Source organism: Phyllostomus hastatus, unplaced genomic scaffold, assembly GCF_019186645.2.
Source record: "Phyllostomus hastatus isolate PE091 unplaced genomic scaffold, TTU_PhHast_1.1 phas_scaffold_78, whole genome shotgun sequence".
NCBI classification, from domain to species: domain Eukaryota; kingdom Metazoa; phylum Chordata; class Mammalia; order Chiroptera; family Phyllostomidae; genus Phyllostomus; species Phyllostomus hastatus.
Window position 1 is genome coordinate 56,002,810 of NW_025334041.1, and position 14,625 is coordinate 56,017,434.

Below are 14,625 nucleotides of genomic sequence, written 5' to 3' on the forward strand. Positions count from 1 at the left end.
CCCATCCTAACAAGTATCACTTTAAGGCAATGAACTAAAGGAAAAATAAAGTGTCCTAAGTTAAAAAATTCAGCTTCGTTATACACTCATTTCCCACCAATTTCTTTAGTTATCTGATTCATTTTATACTTAAAGCTTTATTAAAATACTGTTAAATATATTATCCAAATTAATGATTCTCAACTAGGAGGCAATATTGCCCCCCGGGGACATGTGACAACCTATGGAGACATTTTGGTTACACAACTCATGGGTGCTATTTACATCTAGTGGGTAGAGGCCAGAGATGCTGCTCAACACCCTGCCATGTGTGGGGCAGCCTCCACCCCATAACTAAAAACTATCTGGCCCCCAGAGTGCCAAAACTGAGGAACCCTAACCTAAAATCCTGACAGTCTAACAATATAAGTACCAAAAAACATTTACAATCTTGGGATGTAGTTTGTTTAAAGATTTTCCAAGGTGGGGAGGAAAAAATCCCTGAGACCATTGTAATGAGATTTGATAAGACTATTTTAATCCTCTGGATTTATTAGTTAGTTCTCTACATTTATTAGAATTTTTCACCTTCAAGAAGATTCTGCCAATGAAATTCTAACCTGGAGGTTAACAACTCACAACTTAAATGCATGCCAACTTAATACAACACTTCTTAACTGGAGAGTTAAAAAAATTAATGTCCATTTGCCTTCAACTCAGTAGACATTAGAGATTTGAATTTCAGGGCATAGCTATCAGTGTGGCCCACAGACTCACTCCTGGCTTTCCTAAGGTTACATTTACATTACAATGTCATCAAACTAAAGTTTAATGAAAGAATGAGAACATAACCCCAGTAGACAAAGGACAAATTAAACATGATTACTTTTAAGTAATAATGGAGGGTTTCTATGTCATAGCATGGCTATACCTGCTTACATGAACATGGCAATTTTATGGTACCCAAGAAACTGAAGTAAAAGGTAAGCTTTCTTTATATAAAAAGTCTACTCACATGGTCTCCAGAAAATCTATTACTAATTTCTTCATCAGGGATGGACCTTGACACAAGACCACATTCTAACATACTTTAATTTAATGAAATGAAATAGATGAATATAAAAACTCTATAGATAATATTATAGAAGTAGAGATATACTTTATAGTTAATAAAAAGTAAATCACAAACTGGAACTTAGTAAGTTAGTACCATCTATGTATAACGACGCTAGAAAACCAATTTGAATGATGACTGTGGTACCTACACAAATTTTTCTTTCAGGCACATTTAAAATTGAGTTTCTTCATTTAGAATAGTTTCATTACCTGATTTACAGCATGTTAGTAACAAAAAATAGAAATCCCAACTATATACACATTTTTAGTGCTTAAATCAGTATCCTACTTTTATTATGGAATCTGCCTTACACATAAATGTATCACATTTATGTGTAAGGCTAATTTCATCATACAGGTTTTTCAATGAAGAATTACATTCCACTTCCAAATGATTCCAAGGACAAACTAGACTTATGGTTGACTTCCATATAATCTTCACAATAACCATTCCCACTGGGACTCACTGGGTCTCAGGGATCACTGGCAGAGTAAGAAGTAACAGGACATTCTAGGAAGACCTGACCCCTGCAAAGCCTTTAATTTTTTAAATCACTAACTAGCTAAGGAGGCCATCTGATGCTATAAAACACTAGTGACCTCATATTTCCCTCACATTGCCCAAAGACAAACACAGGGTTCATTCCTCCATGTACCCTGCACTCCAACTGGCTGGTCCAGCTCCTCAGTTTTTCCCTCCAAAAGGGACACTCATTTAAGTCATTTTTCTCTAATATAAACAATGTGTATCAGGTGCCCTCATCTCTAACGTGTTCCTTATAGGGATATTACTTGTTCTTCTGTCTTTCAAAGACACTTGAATCCCAAAAGGTAGAATTAAAGACATCAAACAGACTCATTTCTAATGTGCAATACAGAAATACCCTATCCCAAAGTTGGCTAGAACCCAGATATACCCATTGCTGGCACATTTAAAAATCAGGTGCTCATCGGAAACCAGTCTATTGTGGTTTTTGCCAGTTGAGGAGTCAAGATCTGGAACAATGGGTCAGAGTGACCAGCTAGATTCCAATTTGGCTCTGCTACCACAGAGGTTCATCCAATGCAGTATTTAAAATTGTATCACTTCACTATTGGAAAAATCTCCTCAATTCTGTGCATACTTCTTATGTGTTCTTTAACCAAATGCTATTTCAATTATTTTAAAAAGAAAGAACATAGTAGTTTATGCACATTCCAAATTATACTTTTCCCAACCCCCTAATAACCAAGCAAAGAAAGATAAAGTTAGCATTGTGGGACAGTGATTTGGGATCCTCTGTTGAAGGGGAGAGGAGACAAGGTAAACATTTTCAAAACATCTGAAAGAGAAGTGGCCCAGATGTTCGCTGGTCAAACTATCCCCCTTTTAAATATAAGCTCAAGAATTTGTATTGTTCCAGTGCAGATATCTTCAGTTTGGCTTTGTCGTTTTGTTTCTCTACCCCAATAAAAAATTCTGACAAAGAAAAGGAAGTTTCCTTTTTTTAAGGGAATTTTTTCTAATACTTTCATTTATTTTTAGAGAGAGGAGAAGGGAAGGAGAAAGAGAGGGAGAGAAACATCAATGTGTGGTTGCCTCTCACATGCCTCCTGCTGGGGACCTGGCCCACATCCCAGGCATGTGTCCTGACTGGGAATCAAACCTGCAACCCTTTGTTTTGCAGGCCCATGCTCAATCCACTGAGCTACACCAGCCAGGGCAGGGGGTTTCCTTTTATGTAATGAATGATAGAACACCTAAATTCTTACATAATGGCAATCAATTTACCATATACTTAGGCAAATTAAAATTCTTTTAATTAGTTTTACAAAGAGAAGGGGTAGCTTCATCCTTTATTTAGATAAAAACCCCTGTTGCCTGACTAAACATATTCTCATCAAATAGGGAAGGTAATATGGTCTGACCTTCCAAGGATTCTATCTTATTTTAATTATTTGAAGATTTTTAAATAACTAATTTGCATAATAACACCAAACTTTTTTTCTATAATCCCTAATTGAAATGTGGTTATGATGAATCTGAGATTTAAGTTCTCCACTCTACAGAGCAAAGGCCCTACAGAACATTTTTTTTCCACTTTGTGTGTGGTCACAAGGTCCCCAGTGGAAACCAGTGCAAGCTTATGTTACTGTGTAAAATAGCTACATTAGTTCATGAAAGTAAGACTGAAGCTGTAGATTTTTACCCTGTGTGAATGTTCTCCAGACTCAGGACTGAATTACTAACTAGTGCCAGACAGTTGACAAATATATACCCTTTTCACAAAAGAACATAAATAGATGACAGCTGGAAAAGCACTAGTTAATCACTGCTACTAGGAAAAACAAACAAATAAAATCTCAAGCATATGCCCTAGTATTAAAGGTCATGTATTGTCATTCTCAAAGGGTAGTGGCTTTCACTGATGTATGTTGTGGATGATGTTACCATTTCACTTCCTGACACCTGACAACTGAATCTGGGCTCAAAGAATCTTTGTAACTGAGATCTCTTAGAGATCTCTCAGTTATGTTCTGAAAAGTAATAATCATAGTCCCATTTGTCTATATGTCTTGATAAGTGACCCAAAGAAATCATCATATGCCTTGAGGGACCCCAAAATAACCAATATAAAATGCATCAAATGATCCTATATTCTTCCACTGTTACGTACCAAAAACAGTCTTCTAATTTGAAAATGCCTTTTATTTTTCCTAGATAAAAAGTCTTAGTGAAATGTAATTTTTAATGTAAGAAAACATGAGGCAAAAGAAATCAAATTCAGAAAAGAAGTCAAACCAAGTACAGGTCTTTTTTTAAATTAATTTTTAAGACATAAAATCAATAAAACCAAGGAATGACTAGGCAAAATACATTCATGTAATCAAACACATTTCCTTATTTTGTTATCAAGACAATCAAGGCAGGACAATTTTTTTTGTTTATCTGCCAAATTATTATGGGCTGTACCTTCCAATTTGTTCCCAAGCTAAACAGGAATTCCCAAGACGCCCAAATCTGTGGCAGCTTCCTAGAAAACCAAGGGAACCAGAGCACCTAGTATTGATGACTCCTCCTCTTCCTCTGGATGGTAAAGTTAGACAATTACCTAATCTTTGCATTTTCCTCTCCGTTTCATGAGTTAGCATTTGCCACTCCTGCAAAAAACAGCTCCATCACTTACTCTCCATGGCGTGAAGATATTCCATGTGGATGGCCCCAGCACCAGTAGTGGCAGCCGACGGAATGATGTCTGCATAGGGGCTGCGCTGTCCGGCTAACAGAGCCATCTGATGATAGTACTCTGCTGGACTCACTCCAGTATGTGGCGCTAGAAGAGAAGGCAACACAAGAAAAGTATGGTTACAGGTTGAAAGAAGGTCAATAAAGTACATTTGTTATGTAGTCTGTCTGCATCAATAATTCCTTTTATGGCTCATTGTAGAAAAATTCCTTTAATTTAAATTGTGCTTTCACTAAATTCTACCAAATATCTTTTATTCGAAAATAAAACTGAAGGAAAAAGAATAGAAAAAAATGAAATACATTATAAAATATTTGAGGTTAGTTTTGAAGGCATAAAAGTTTCGTCACCACAAAATATACATTTTGGGGTATTGATTTTAAGTTGGTTGTTATGAAACAAAAGACTCAGAAAGAAACTTTCACCCTCTTCCCTACATGCCTAAAGGAATTCTGAAAGAAAAACCTGCTTAAAAAGAGAGAGAATACATCTAGGTACTAGAATTATCAGGGGATCATTTTGTAAATTATTTAATTGTGTGAACATTATGCTGTACATCTAAAACTGATATGATATAAATGTTAACTGTAATTCAAATGTTTTTAAAAAATTTCCCTTTTTACTACTTAACCACCTCTCCCTTCTTACCATTTTTTAAAAGGGAGAATTATTTAGCATCATAATATAAATTAAGTGTAGCACATAGAGTGAAATCTAAAAAAGGACATCTTTCTGTGTCCAATTGTTTCTGGGTGGCCCATAAAGTATTTGTTTCCCATATGTATGCTCTTTCTCATCTACCTGTTAAGTTGCCTACTGTCCATTTGAAACCCCAGGCCCCTGTCTATCTCCCCTCTTTCCAGAATAGCACATAAACCTCAAATGTGTGTTCAGGTCTCATATTTTTATGGCACTCCTACAAGTACATCTGTAATAAATTAGGGGCATTTTTCCAGCTACTCTATCTCATATTAATTATTAGCCCAGCCATAAGAACATAGAAGGTGGGAGAAAAATTATTTTTTGCAACCCCACAGTTTAAAGAAACCACCAAGAATTTAAAATGATTAAAATGTATGTATATAGTAAAGTCATTCCCATGTCTGCCTTACAAAACAAAATTGTTTCTTATATAAAATCACTGGATGTTCACATTCCTTACAGTAGTTGACAACTTAAACAACTATGATTTCTTTCTAGATGCTTAACATACTTCTCTCAGCTTTCTGACAGGAGTGTCTGAGTCAGTTCTCAATACATGGAGGACCCACCACTTACAGGTGGAATAGTCAACACAGCTTCAATAACACACAATTAGGTGAAAAGCTGCAATTTTGTGCTTCATAATTTAAAAGCTCTTTTTTTCACTACAAAATCAAGAAGGAAAATATACCTACTAATATGGAGGAATTTACTGGCAAGAGTTAGCTCTATAGGAGTGGGATAATAACTGGTTTCCAACTGCCAATTTACATGCAAAACTCATAGGATATTGCAGAGGTTCAAAGTGTGGTCTCCAGATTTGTGAAGATCTAGATACAAATGCCAGCTCTACCTCTTACTGCTCTATGAGGTTGCTGGGAGCAGTGAATGCAATGATGCATTTAAAGTGCTTAATAGCCCATACCATTCCATTAATAAAAGTTAGTTTTGCAATTAACTATGTAGAAAAACTGGCATTTTAGCAATAACTTTGTGTATTACTTGTATACCAATAAAACTTTTATATATTACAAAGACATAGATGTATATTAAAAACTCTGAGACCACAAGAGAATAATATTAGTGACTTAACTTTATTTGTCTATTACTGGACTCAAGGCAGGAGGAGGAAGGTATAACCCCAATCAAAAAATATCTTATTCACACTCATCATGAAATACTATGGATAGCAGAAGATAAGATGCTTTAACTAGAGGTCTTACTTTCAGTAGCTCAACTAAATTTCAGCGAGCCAGGCACAATTTCAAGTCCATTGTTAGCTGACCTCCCTTATCACTCTCTCCCTCTGTCCTTCTTGTTAATCATTTCCATAAACTGCCAAGTACTCCATGGAGTTGACTCTCCATTTTCCCCATTCTAAAACCAAATCCCTAGCAGAACATGACTTGCACATGACTCTCTTGACAATTTTATGTTTAAAATGTGAATCTTAACTAACTTCCAGCTGTAAGATAAATAAGAACTGGAGATATAATGTATAACATGATGAACACAGTTAACACTGCTATATGGTATATCTGAAAGTTGCTAGGAATAAATACTAAAGTTTCTCATCATGGGGGAAAAACACTTTTTCTTTTTTGTATCTATATAACTGTGATTATACTGTGATAATCATTTCACAAAATATGTAAGTCATTATGCTATATACCTTAAACTTACGTGTTTATGTGTTTTGTGTTTATGTCAGTTATATCTCAATAAACTGAAAGAAAATACCGTATGTGAATCTCGTCCAAATGGCAAAACTTTTTCTCTTTAGGTGCCTTGCAACAAGCTGATTGCTATTCCCGGAGCACTTGCTATTCCTGGAAGTACAACTAAGTAGATGTTTACTGTGCAACCTCATGCAGTTTTCCCATATACTATTTCCACCTGGCACAGCAGGCCTCAAAAAGTGGTTAGCATGGAAAATGGGGACAATACAGGGCCACTTCAAATACTGCTCAGTGAGATGGACTGCACAGTGTTGCTCTGTGCTCTGAAAAAAGCGTTGGCGATTTGTGACCTGCTATAGAGAACTCAAAACTACTACTATCTGCAATCAATAAGGCTTATGCAATTATGGACCTTAATTTGGGCTCTGGGAATTGTGGGCAAGTGAGTTTGCACATGTGTATATGCAATGGGAAATGTTCTTCCTGAACGGAAGAAATGGTTTAGAACTTGACAATTGCAGAATACATGACTCCAATTAAAAAGAGTCATGTCAAAGTAATTAATTAGGAGGCTAACAGAACCAACCAGAATTTTATACTTGAGAGCCTAAAATGAGCATCAGGTATTATAGAGTTAAGGTTCATTTATTACAGAGTTTGTTTCTTTTCCCACCACTTCCCTGTTCTAGTTTTTGTTTGGCATGATTGAGAATAGATAGCACATGCTGCAATACGTCTGCACCATCAAGTTCTCTAAGACCTTGCTATTCAGCATGTGGTCCATGGACCAGCAGCACTAACATCATCTGAGAGATTTTCAGAAGTGCTCAGGCTCCTCTTGGACTCACCCCACACAGAATCATATTTTATCACCACACCCAGGTGATCCATATGCACACTGGAGTTTGAGAAAAGCTGCTCTAATAGACACATGCATATAAATGTGCCTATCAGACATGTAGAACAGAAAAGTATATATCAAACAGTGAGCAAAAGGCACTGGTTACACACACACACTGTATGAACGGCTACTGGGCCAACCTAAACTTCTGTGAAGCTACAGAACAAAACAATCAATAAGAACAAGGATTTTATAGTAAGTGAGATCTGGCTTTGAGTTCTACCTCTGTCACTTACTAGCCATGGACCAGGATGCAAATTATTTGGCCCCTCTGCACACTGCTATCTTTACCTGAAAATGGAGATTATAACCCCACCTCATGGAGGTGTCCCTACATTGAAATAAAAGCACGCACTTAAAGCATTTAGCACAGTGTCTGGCACATGGGAAACACTCAATAAATATCAAAGCTACTCAACACCATGTCCCAGATGAGGCAGAGGGAGAAGGTGTTGTGATGTGTGAAAGCAGAATGGGTTGGTCTGAGACTTACCATCTGTGGGACTCAGCCCCCGGGCTGCAGAGATCATAGAGAGGGATGGACTGCTGTGCAGAGACCGGATGTAGTCCATGTAAGGGTTGATGTAAGGATGTGGAGGGCTGAATGGGGACTCCGAAGCTGCAGCAGGGTTCCGGTGTGGGGAGATCCTAATGAAGGGCAGGTCCGAATATGTTGGGCTACTAGATAAAGCAGAAGGCCTAGGTAAAAAGAAAATAAGATACAGAGGTATGCTTGAAACAAGTATCCCCATAGGTAGAGGCTGTGAAAAAAATAAGAGCTTAAGTGAATTTTAAGTGTCTTGGGGGGGAATATCAGGCATATATATATTTTAGTACCTTAAAATCAAGGAGACATAATGCAGGTAGAACACTACTATACAATTATTTGCCAAAGAAAACTGACCTTTGAGATATCTTATGACACTTAGAATATAGAAAAATAAAGGGCTGCCTTTGGCTTTTCTGATTAGAAGAAATACTAAAGAAAAAAGCATCTGAACTTAAAGTAGCTGCTGAGTTCATAATTTTCATTTGACCTGAATACTAAGTTCACCATTAAGAACTTACCTCTCACCATCATGGTGCTGCATTAAAAAGAAAGAGAAGAGAAAAAAGCAAATATGTCTGACTGTAAGGCTGAGCATGAATATGGCAAAGTTGCCCACAAATAGGAAAGGTGACTAATTGCAAAAGTCTGTAAAAAATGTGAAATCACACACTCTAATATATCCACGCTCGGGCTTTACACTAAGTTTTGCAGTATGAGTAAAACCAGTTCTACAGATCTGTATCTCACTTTGCTGAACCCAACTCCTTCTCTCTGAAAGGTAGCAGTGAGAGTCAGCTTCCTCTCACACTCATGTTTCACATGACATCCTGATTAGCCATGTTCAGTGAATAATCAAAAATTAAGTGCTCCTGGGGTTAGAAAGTTGGCAAAGAATGAGGTTTTGATCAAGCTCATGTCTTGGTTATACTGAGCTAAAGTAGACTGTAACTTTAAGCTGATGAACATAAATTCTCAAATACACCTTGTTGTCAAACCCCTCCTGGTACTCCCCACAGGATCCCTGAAGCCCCTGGGACAGGCATTTCTAGAATGGTCAGTCTGTATAATTCTCCTCTCTGCCTTGCTCCCTCTTAAATAGAAATTGTTTTGTGTGGATAATCCAGTGAACCGACCATGACAGGTTAAACACTTTGCACTTTCCTTTTTCTCATTCATGGAGGGCAAGGCCATAAAAAGGAGAAGCCAAGATACAGACAGATCTACTGTGAATGGCAAATTCCCCTTGTGCCACTGGCTTTAAGAGTTAAAATGAAAGGAAGGGGAAACATATTTTCTCATCTTGCCTCTCAAAGCAAGTGCATACTGACGGCTGGGCTCTAGACCCCATCACCCTGTCAGAATACAATCTTGGAAGAAGCCATCTCTACCAAGTTAAGTGCACAGCAGAGGCACTGAAATAAATGAAATCAAAAATCAGATAATGAATTTTCTCTCAGTAGAAAATAAAAGAGACTGAAATATGGGGATGAGAGGGGAGAGATTTTCTTGCTTACTTCTTCTTAATCTTTTTTTTTATTTTGAACTATAAAAAGAAACTTTTTATATGTTATTCAGATGCCACTTTTGGTGAAATAAAATAAAAATCCAGTTTTCTAAATTTACATGTGGGATGAGTGAAAACTCAGCACCAGAAAATAGCTTTCTCTTCAAAACAACTTGAGGCTTTCCACATTCACTCAGAAATCAGTAAAATTACTTATACTTTAAATAAAATCTGTATAACCTAATAGTGTATCCTGTTTTAGCTTTTTACTACAAATCAAGTTAGCTCTGTGCTATTATTAAATTCTAAGCTCTATTTAAATGTGTTGCTACTTTAGAGCACAGGGGATACTCTAATTCATTAGTTCATTTCTACCAGAAAGGAAAATCAACCTTCTGATCTGGTTTAAAAACAATTATTACAAAGTATAAACTTATTTGTAGATATATGATGAGAGATCAGTGCAGCAAAGATGTAGAAAGTAGACATTTCAAGAAATTCATGAGATGGTGTCTCCTAGATAAGCTTTTGTGATCCACTACAAAATGGGTCTGAACAATATGAACTAAAAATCAGTGAAGGCAATAGTATTTCATACTTGCTTTTACTTCCAGTTTATACAAAAATTGAAAACTTATTTTTCTGAAATTCCAGAATTAAGAAGGGTAGTAAAAAATTTTAGAGGCATAGAGTCCATTTTGAAGAATCACACATGGGAAAAAAATCAGCATCTAGAACACGAAGAAAGTTCTTTTTCCTTCCCTTTCTCTCTCTGTAAAGGTAAATAAAGTAGAATCTTTAAAAAAAATCATAGAGGTTGGAATTGGTCAGTCAGAACCCAAACATGCATGGAAGCCAGGAACGTAATGGCCGACAGTTTTCTCAAGTCTGTGGATGTCTGATGTGTGAACCCAGGCCTTCACTCTCATTAGACCTGTTTCCACAAGAAGACTGAAGATAACTATTGAAGGAGCTGCCATGAGAAGCAATCAAAATCTGGTCACATCTTCCCTAGCAGAAACACCAGTAAGAAGTAACACCAGAGAAGAGAGTTGATTCCTCCTGGAGATAAAGTTAGGAAACTTTACCCACTCTGGGAATGCCATAATTACACATGCCACTTCCAAAGAGATGATGCTGAAGAAATAGTGGATCATCTAGTTCTAAATAAGGTAGTGAGACGTGCTTTCAGACAGGAATGCAAGTAAGAAAGCTGTAAATTAATCTACTGCCCTAAAGAAAGAAACAATCTGGTTCAAAGTCTGCCATCCCCAGGACATGAATAGCAAATTGCTTAGTACCAGTTACCCAGTAAGGGGTCATTAGGACTTCTGGAGACAGGTGAGACAGACCACTAGAGAAGTAGTACCATAAAGGGCCTGGGTTCTGAAAGGGAACTGACGTGGATGGCAGCTGTGCAACCTCAGCTACCACACCTACCCTCTCGTTGTCCTTAAGGATCCAACATGGAAGATACCTACTTTGTAGGGGTCTTGGCAAGTAAATATGAGTAAAGCCTCATGAATTAAGCCTGGTATTCAACAGCACTATTTTTTTCACATATATCATACACTATGGTAATATAGTCCACTTCTAATCTATACATATACATAATACAGACATATATACTCATACAAAAATATACACACACACATGCATATTAGGAATGGCATATACAGCATACTATGTGATTTTCAAACACTGAAATATTGGAACCTTCTTTTCAAAGCTAATCGTATGCTTTGCTCCCCTATCTACCAGTGCTTCTGAAGCACCCCCTTGGAAATGCCAGGCAACCCCCCTTAGTAAAATTATAAAACCACATTAAGAACAGAAACTCAGGCCCTGGCTGGTGTAGCTGTGTTGGTTGGAGCATCGTCCCATAAACTAAAAGGTCACAGGTTTGATTCCTAGTCAGGAAACATGCCTAAGCTGTGGGTGTGGTCCTTGGTCAGGAGTGTATGAGAAGCAACTGATAGATGTTTCTCTCTCATACTGAAATTTCTCTTCCTCTCTCACTCTCTCTTTAAAAAACAACAACAACAACAACGACAAAACATGTCCTTAGGTGAGGATGAAAAAAAAAAGAACAGTAACTAGGTAATTAGATACAAGAGTTTTGAAGGAACTGGATTTGAATTTAGGCACCACTGTGTCAGTGATAGTTGCCTGATAGCATAAGTTCCCTGATAACACAAAATAGAACAATAACAGCCCTGTTACAGGGCTGCCATCAATGACCGGCACTCAGCACTCAGTAAATGAGTGCTGACATCCTTGGGGTTGTGAGAACCATCCAACAGAAGTTTCAAGTGTGTGTGTGTTTCTAAACTTAGCAAACAGGTGTCTATATGTTGTTTCAGTTTCCTTGCTGCTCAGTTTCTCACTGGAAGTTGATCAATGATTAATTCCGTTTCTATATCAGGCTGTTGTGAGTTGGCTAAGGATGACACTCTTCTAGTGCTGAAGCCCGACAAAAATTAGTTTCTAAGACACTAAAGCTCAGCACCCGACCTTGAACTCTAATGGCTCCAGCACCACCTGACAATGGATGTAAATATATCTAAATTATAGCTTTTCAATAAAGCTGCTTTAATATCACCTAAAGAGAGCTACCAGAAAATGTCTGGAAGCTAGATCATTTGTCAATTTTTTTTTCACTATAAAGCAAATTTGAGATGGAAGGTTTACCTCTTTAATTTAATAGGTAAATGTGTGTTTATTGGTATGCACAACAGCCATTCAAGATTACGACCAGAAGGGTGAATTCTACAGTAGGAAAAGGAGGTGAAAGTTGTAGGGAAGACAGCCATAAAATTTTCCACATAAACTTGACCTGGTAAATATTTGTCAAGCTTGCTAAAAACCTTCATTTGAAGGTTACAGTAGCACCAGAAAAAACATATGTGTCTATTTCTTGGTTTATATTTTTAGAAGATACATAATTTGAGGGTTGCTATTGTCCTCTCATGATTTCCTCTGCCTGTAGCTTTCCTTTCTCTCTGTGTTCTAGGGCTGGACAAAACTCAATCATTGAAGGACAGCACAGACCATGGAGAGAAAAAGCACAAGAAACTTGCTGTAAAGAACTATGAAACATAGAACTGTTCCAAGTACAGAGATTCCATGTCTTTTATGTTGTAGCCAAAGAGTGTAGAAATATGACTATGACCCTCTAAACTAAATCACATCAACTTTAGTCTAGGACCAGAGATGCCCCAGCTGTAGAGGGTTGTCTGGGCTGCCGGAGCACAACTGTGGGGATGAGGGGTTGTTCCATTACCTCTGCATCTTGGAACATGAGTGTGGATCCAGCATGTCCGCTCAGGGTTCATATCCCTCATATAGCTCTCACCCATTTGTCTCTCCAAGGCCATAAAGACCTAATGAGTGGCTGTCATTTGTTTCAATGTTGGAAAATGAAGTAGAATTTCAGAAAAGAAGGTGGACATTATGGTTGATGCTCTCCCAAAAGACAATAAAGTAATGTGAAGTTGTGTGTTTGTTTATGGAAATAATTTAACTTCAGATATTTTTAAAAGGTCATGAAAATAGATTATGAAGAAAACAGTAGAAGATTCTTATTAGAGCATTTTTAACATTATGCTATGATAAACTTCAAAAACACATTGCAGAGAATACCTTCTTAGTTAGAATGAAATATGATTACATAATCTAATTTGTTACTGCCTTTTCATCTATCTTATTGGGTTGCTAAAATGCCAAGATTAAAATCACAGTATTTAATCACTTGCATGACTCATTATGAGAATATTAAACAAGGTTTGTATATTGAATCATTACAACTTGCTTTCATTCATGTTGTTTAGAATGCTGGAAATGTATACAATACCCCTCACATTTGCATGAGGGCTCCAACTACCAGAACAATGAAATGTTGTCTTTTTATATAACAAATTTATTTTCTGTTTAACTTTGTTCTTTCCATAACAAGTAGACACTCTTCATATTCAAGTACTGGTCTAACAGAGATCAGAGGAAGTATCCCTTATAATGTACTTTTAACCAACTAATAAATTACTCAATAGTCACAGTTTTAATAACCCAAAATTTGTAATAAAAATTTGTTTTCCATACAATGTAGGAAACAACTAAAATGTCCACAGCTAATACACTAAAATAAACACTATAAGAAATCTGCACAATCCTGGACTTCATCTTTTCCTTCATTTAAGGTGAACTTCCAGATAACCTTTGCCCCAGAATAATCATGTGACCCTTAAACGTACTCAGGGTTGTGCCAGTTACTTTCCAATTACTATCCTTCACCTGGGAATCAATGCATGCCCAGAAAGGCTGGTCTTTAGGGTGTAAATCAGCTGGCTCATTTTTCCTCTGGATTCTACTAATGAGAAGCACTGGAAGGAGCTGGCAGTGGAGAGAAGAGCAATCAGGGATATTTATTTCAGTAACTTATTCTCTGTAGCTAAAGATCTGCTAGTGGCATCCCTCTTCCTATGACCACTGTTCCAAAAGCATGACCCCTCTTCCTCGGATCCAGCCATCAATGAATCAATTTGTTTGTACCTTCAGGTTAGGGGTAGTAATCTTTTCCAACTTTCGCTAGTCCTAGGGACTAGACTTTAGGATCACTTTTGGGGCCTTTAACCTCATTCACTCCTTTGTAAATATCTATTCTTTTAAGCTGCCAGGATAAGATGGTTCAGTTTTAAAGGGTTTCCATTTTTATCATCTTTGTAGGTAAATTATAGTTTCCATGAATTTTGAATTTATTTTTTTATAAAGTTATCATGTTAGATTTCAATTTTTAAAAATTACCTGCATAACTAAACAGATGACTATTTTAAGAACATATTTATTTAATGGACATTTTATTGAAAATCCATTTACTAAGAATCAGTTATGATTTCAGCAGTTGGGGCTTTCAAGAAATATAATATATGGTCATTTGCTCTCTGTTCTCAAAGAGTATATAGTTAAATGGG

The 14,625-nt window shown here is 36.9% G+C and overlaps 1 protein-coding gene across 1 annotated transcript in view; it reads right to left on the reverse strand.

The window, feature by feature from the left end:
• The window catches only part of GLI3 (GLI family zinc finger 3), a 284,734-nt gene that overhangs the window by 81,618 nt on the left and 188,491 nt on the right, over nt 1–14,625 (reverse strand). Inside the window, exons 5-6 of the mRNA XM_045827801.1 lie at nt 8,098–8,303; nt 4,263–4,409 (exon numbers count right to left, since the gene is read on the reverse strand). Coding sequence (XP_045683757.1) covers nt 4,263–4,409; nt 8,098–8,303 — 353 coding nt within the window. The remainder of the gene's footprint in view (nt 1–4,262; nt 4,410–8,097; nt 8,304–14,625) is intronic.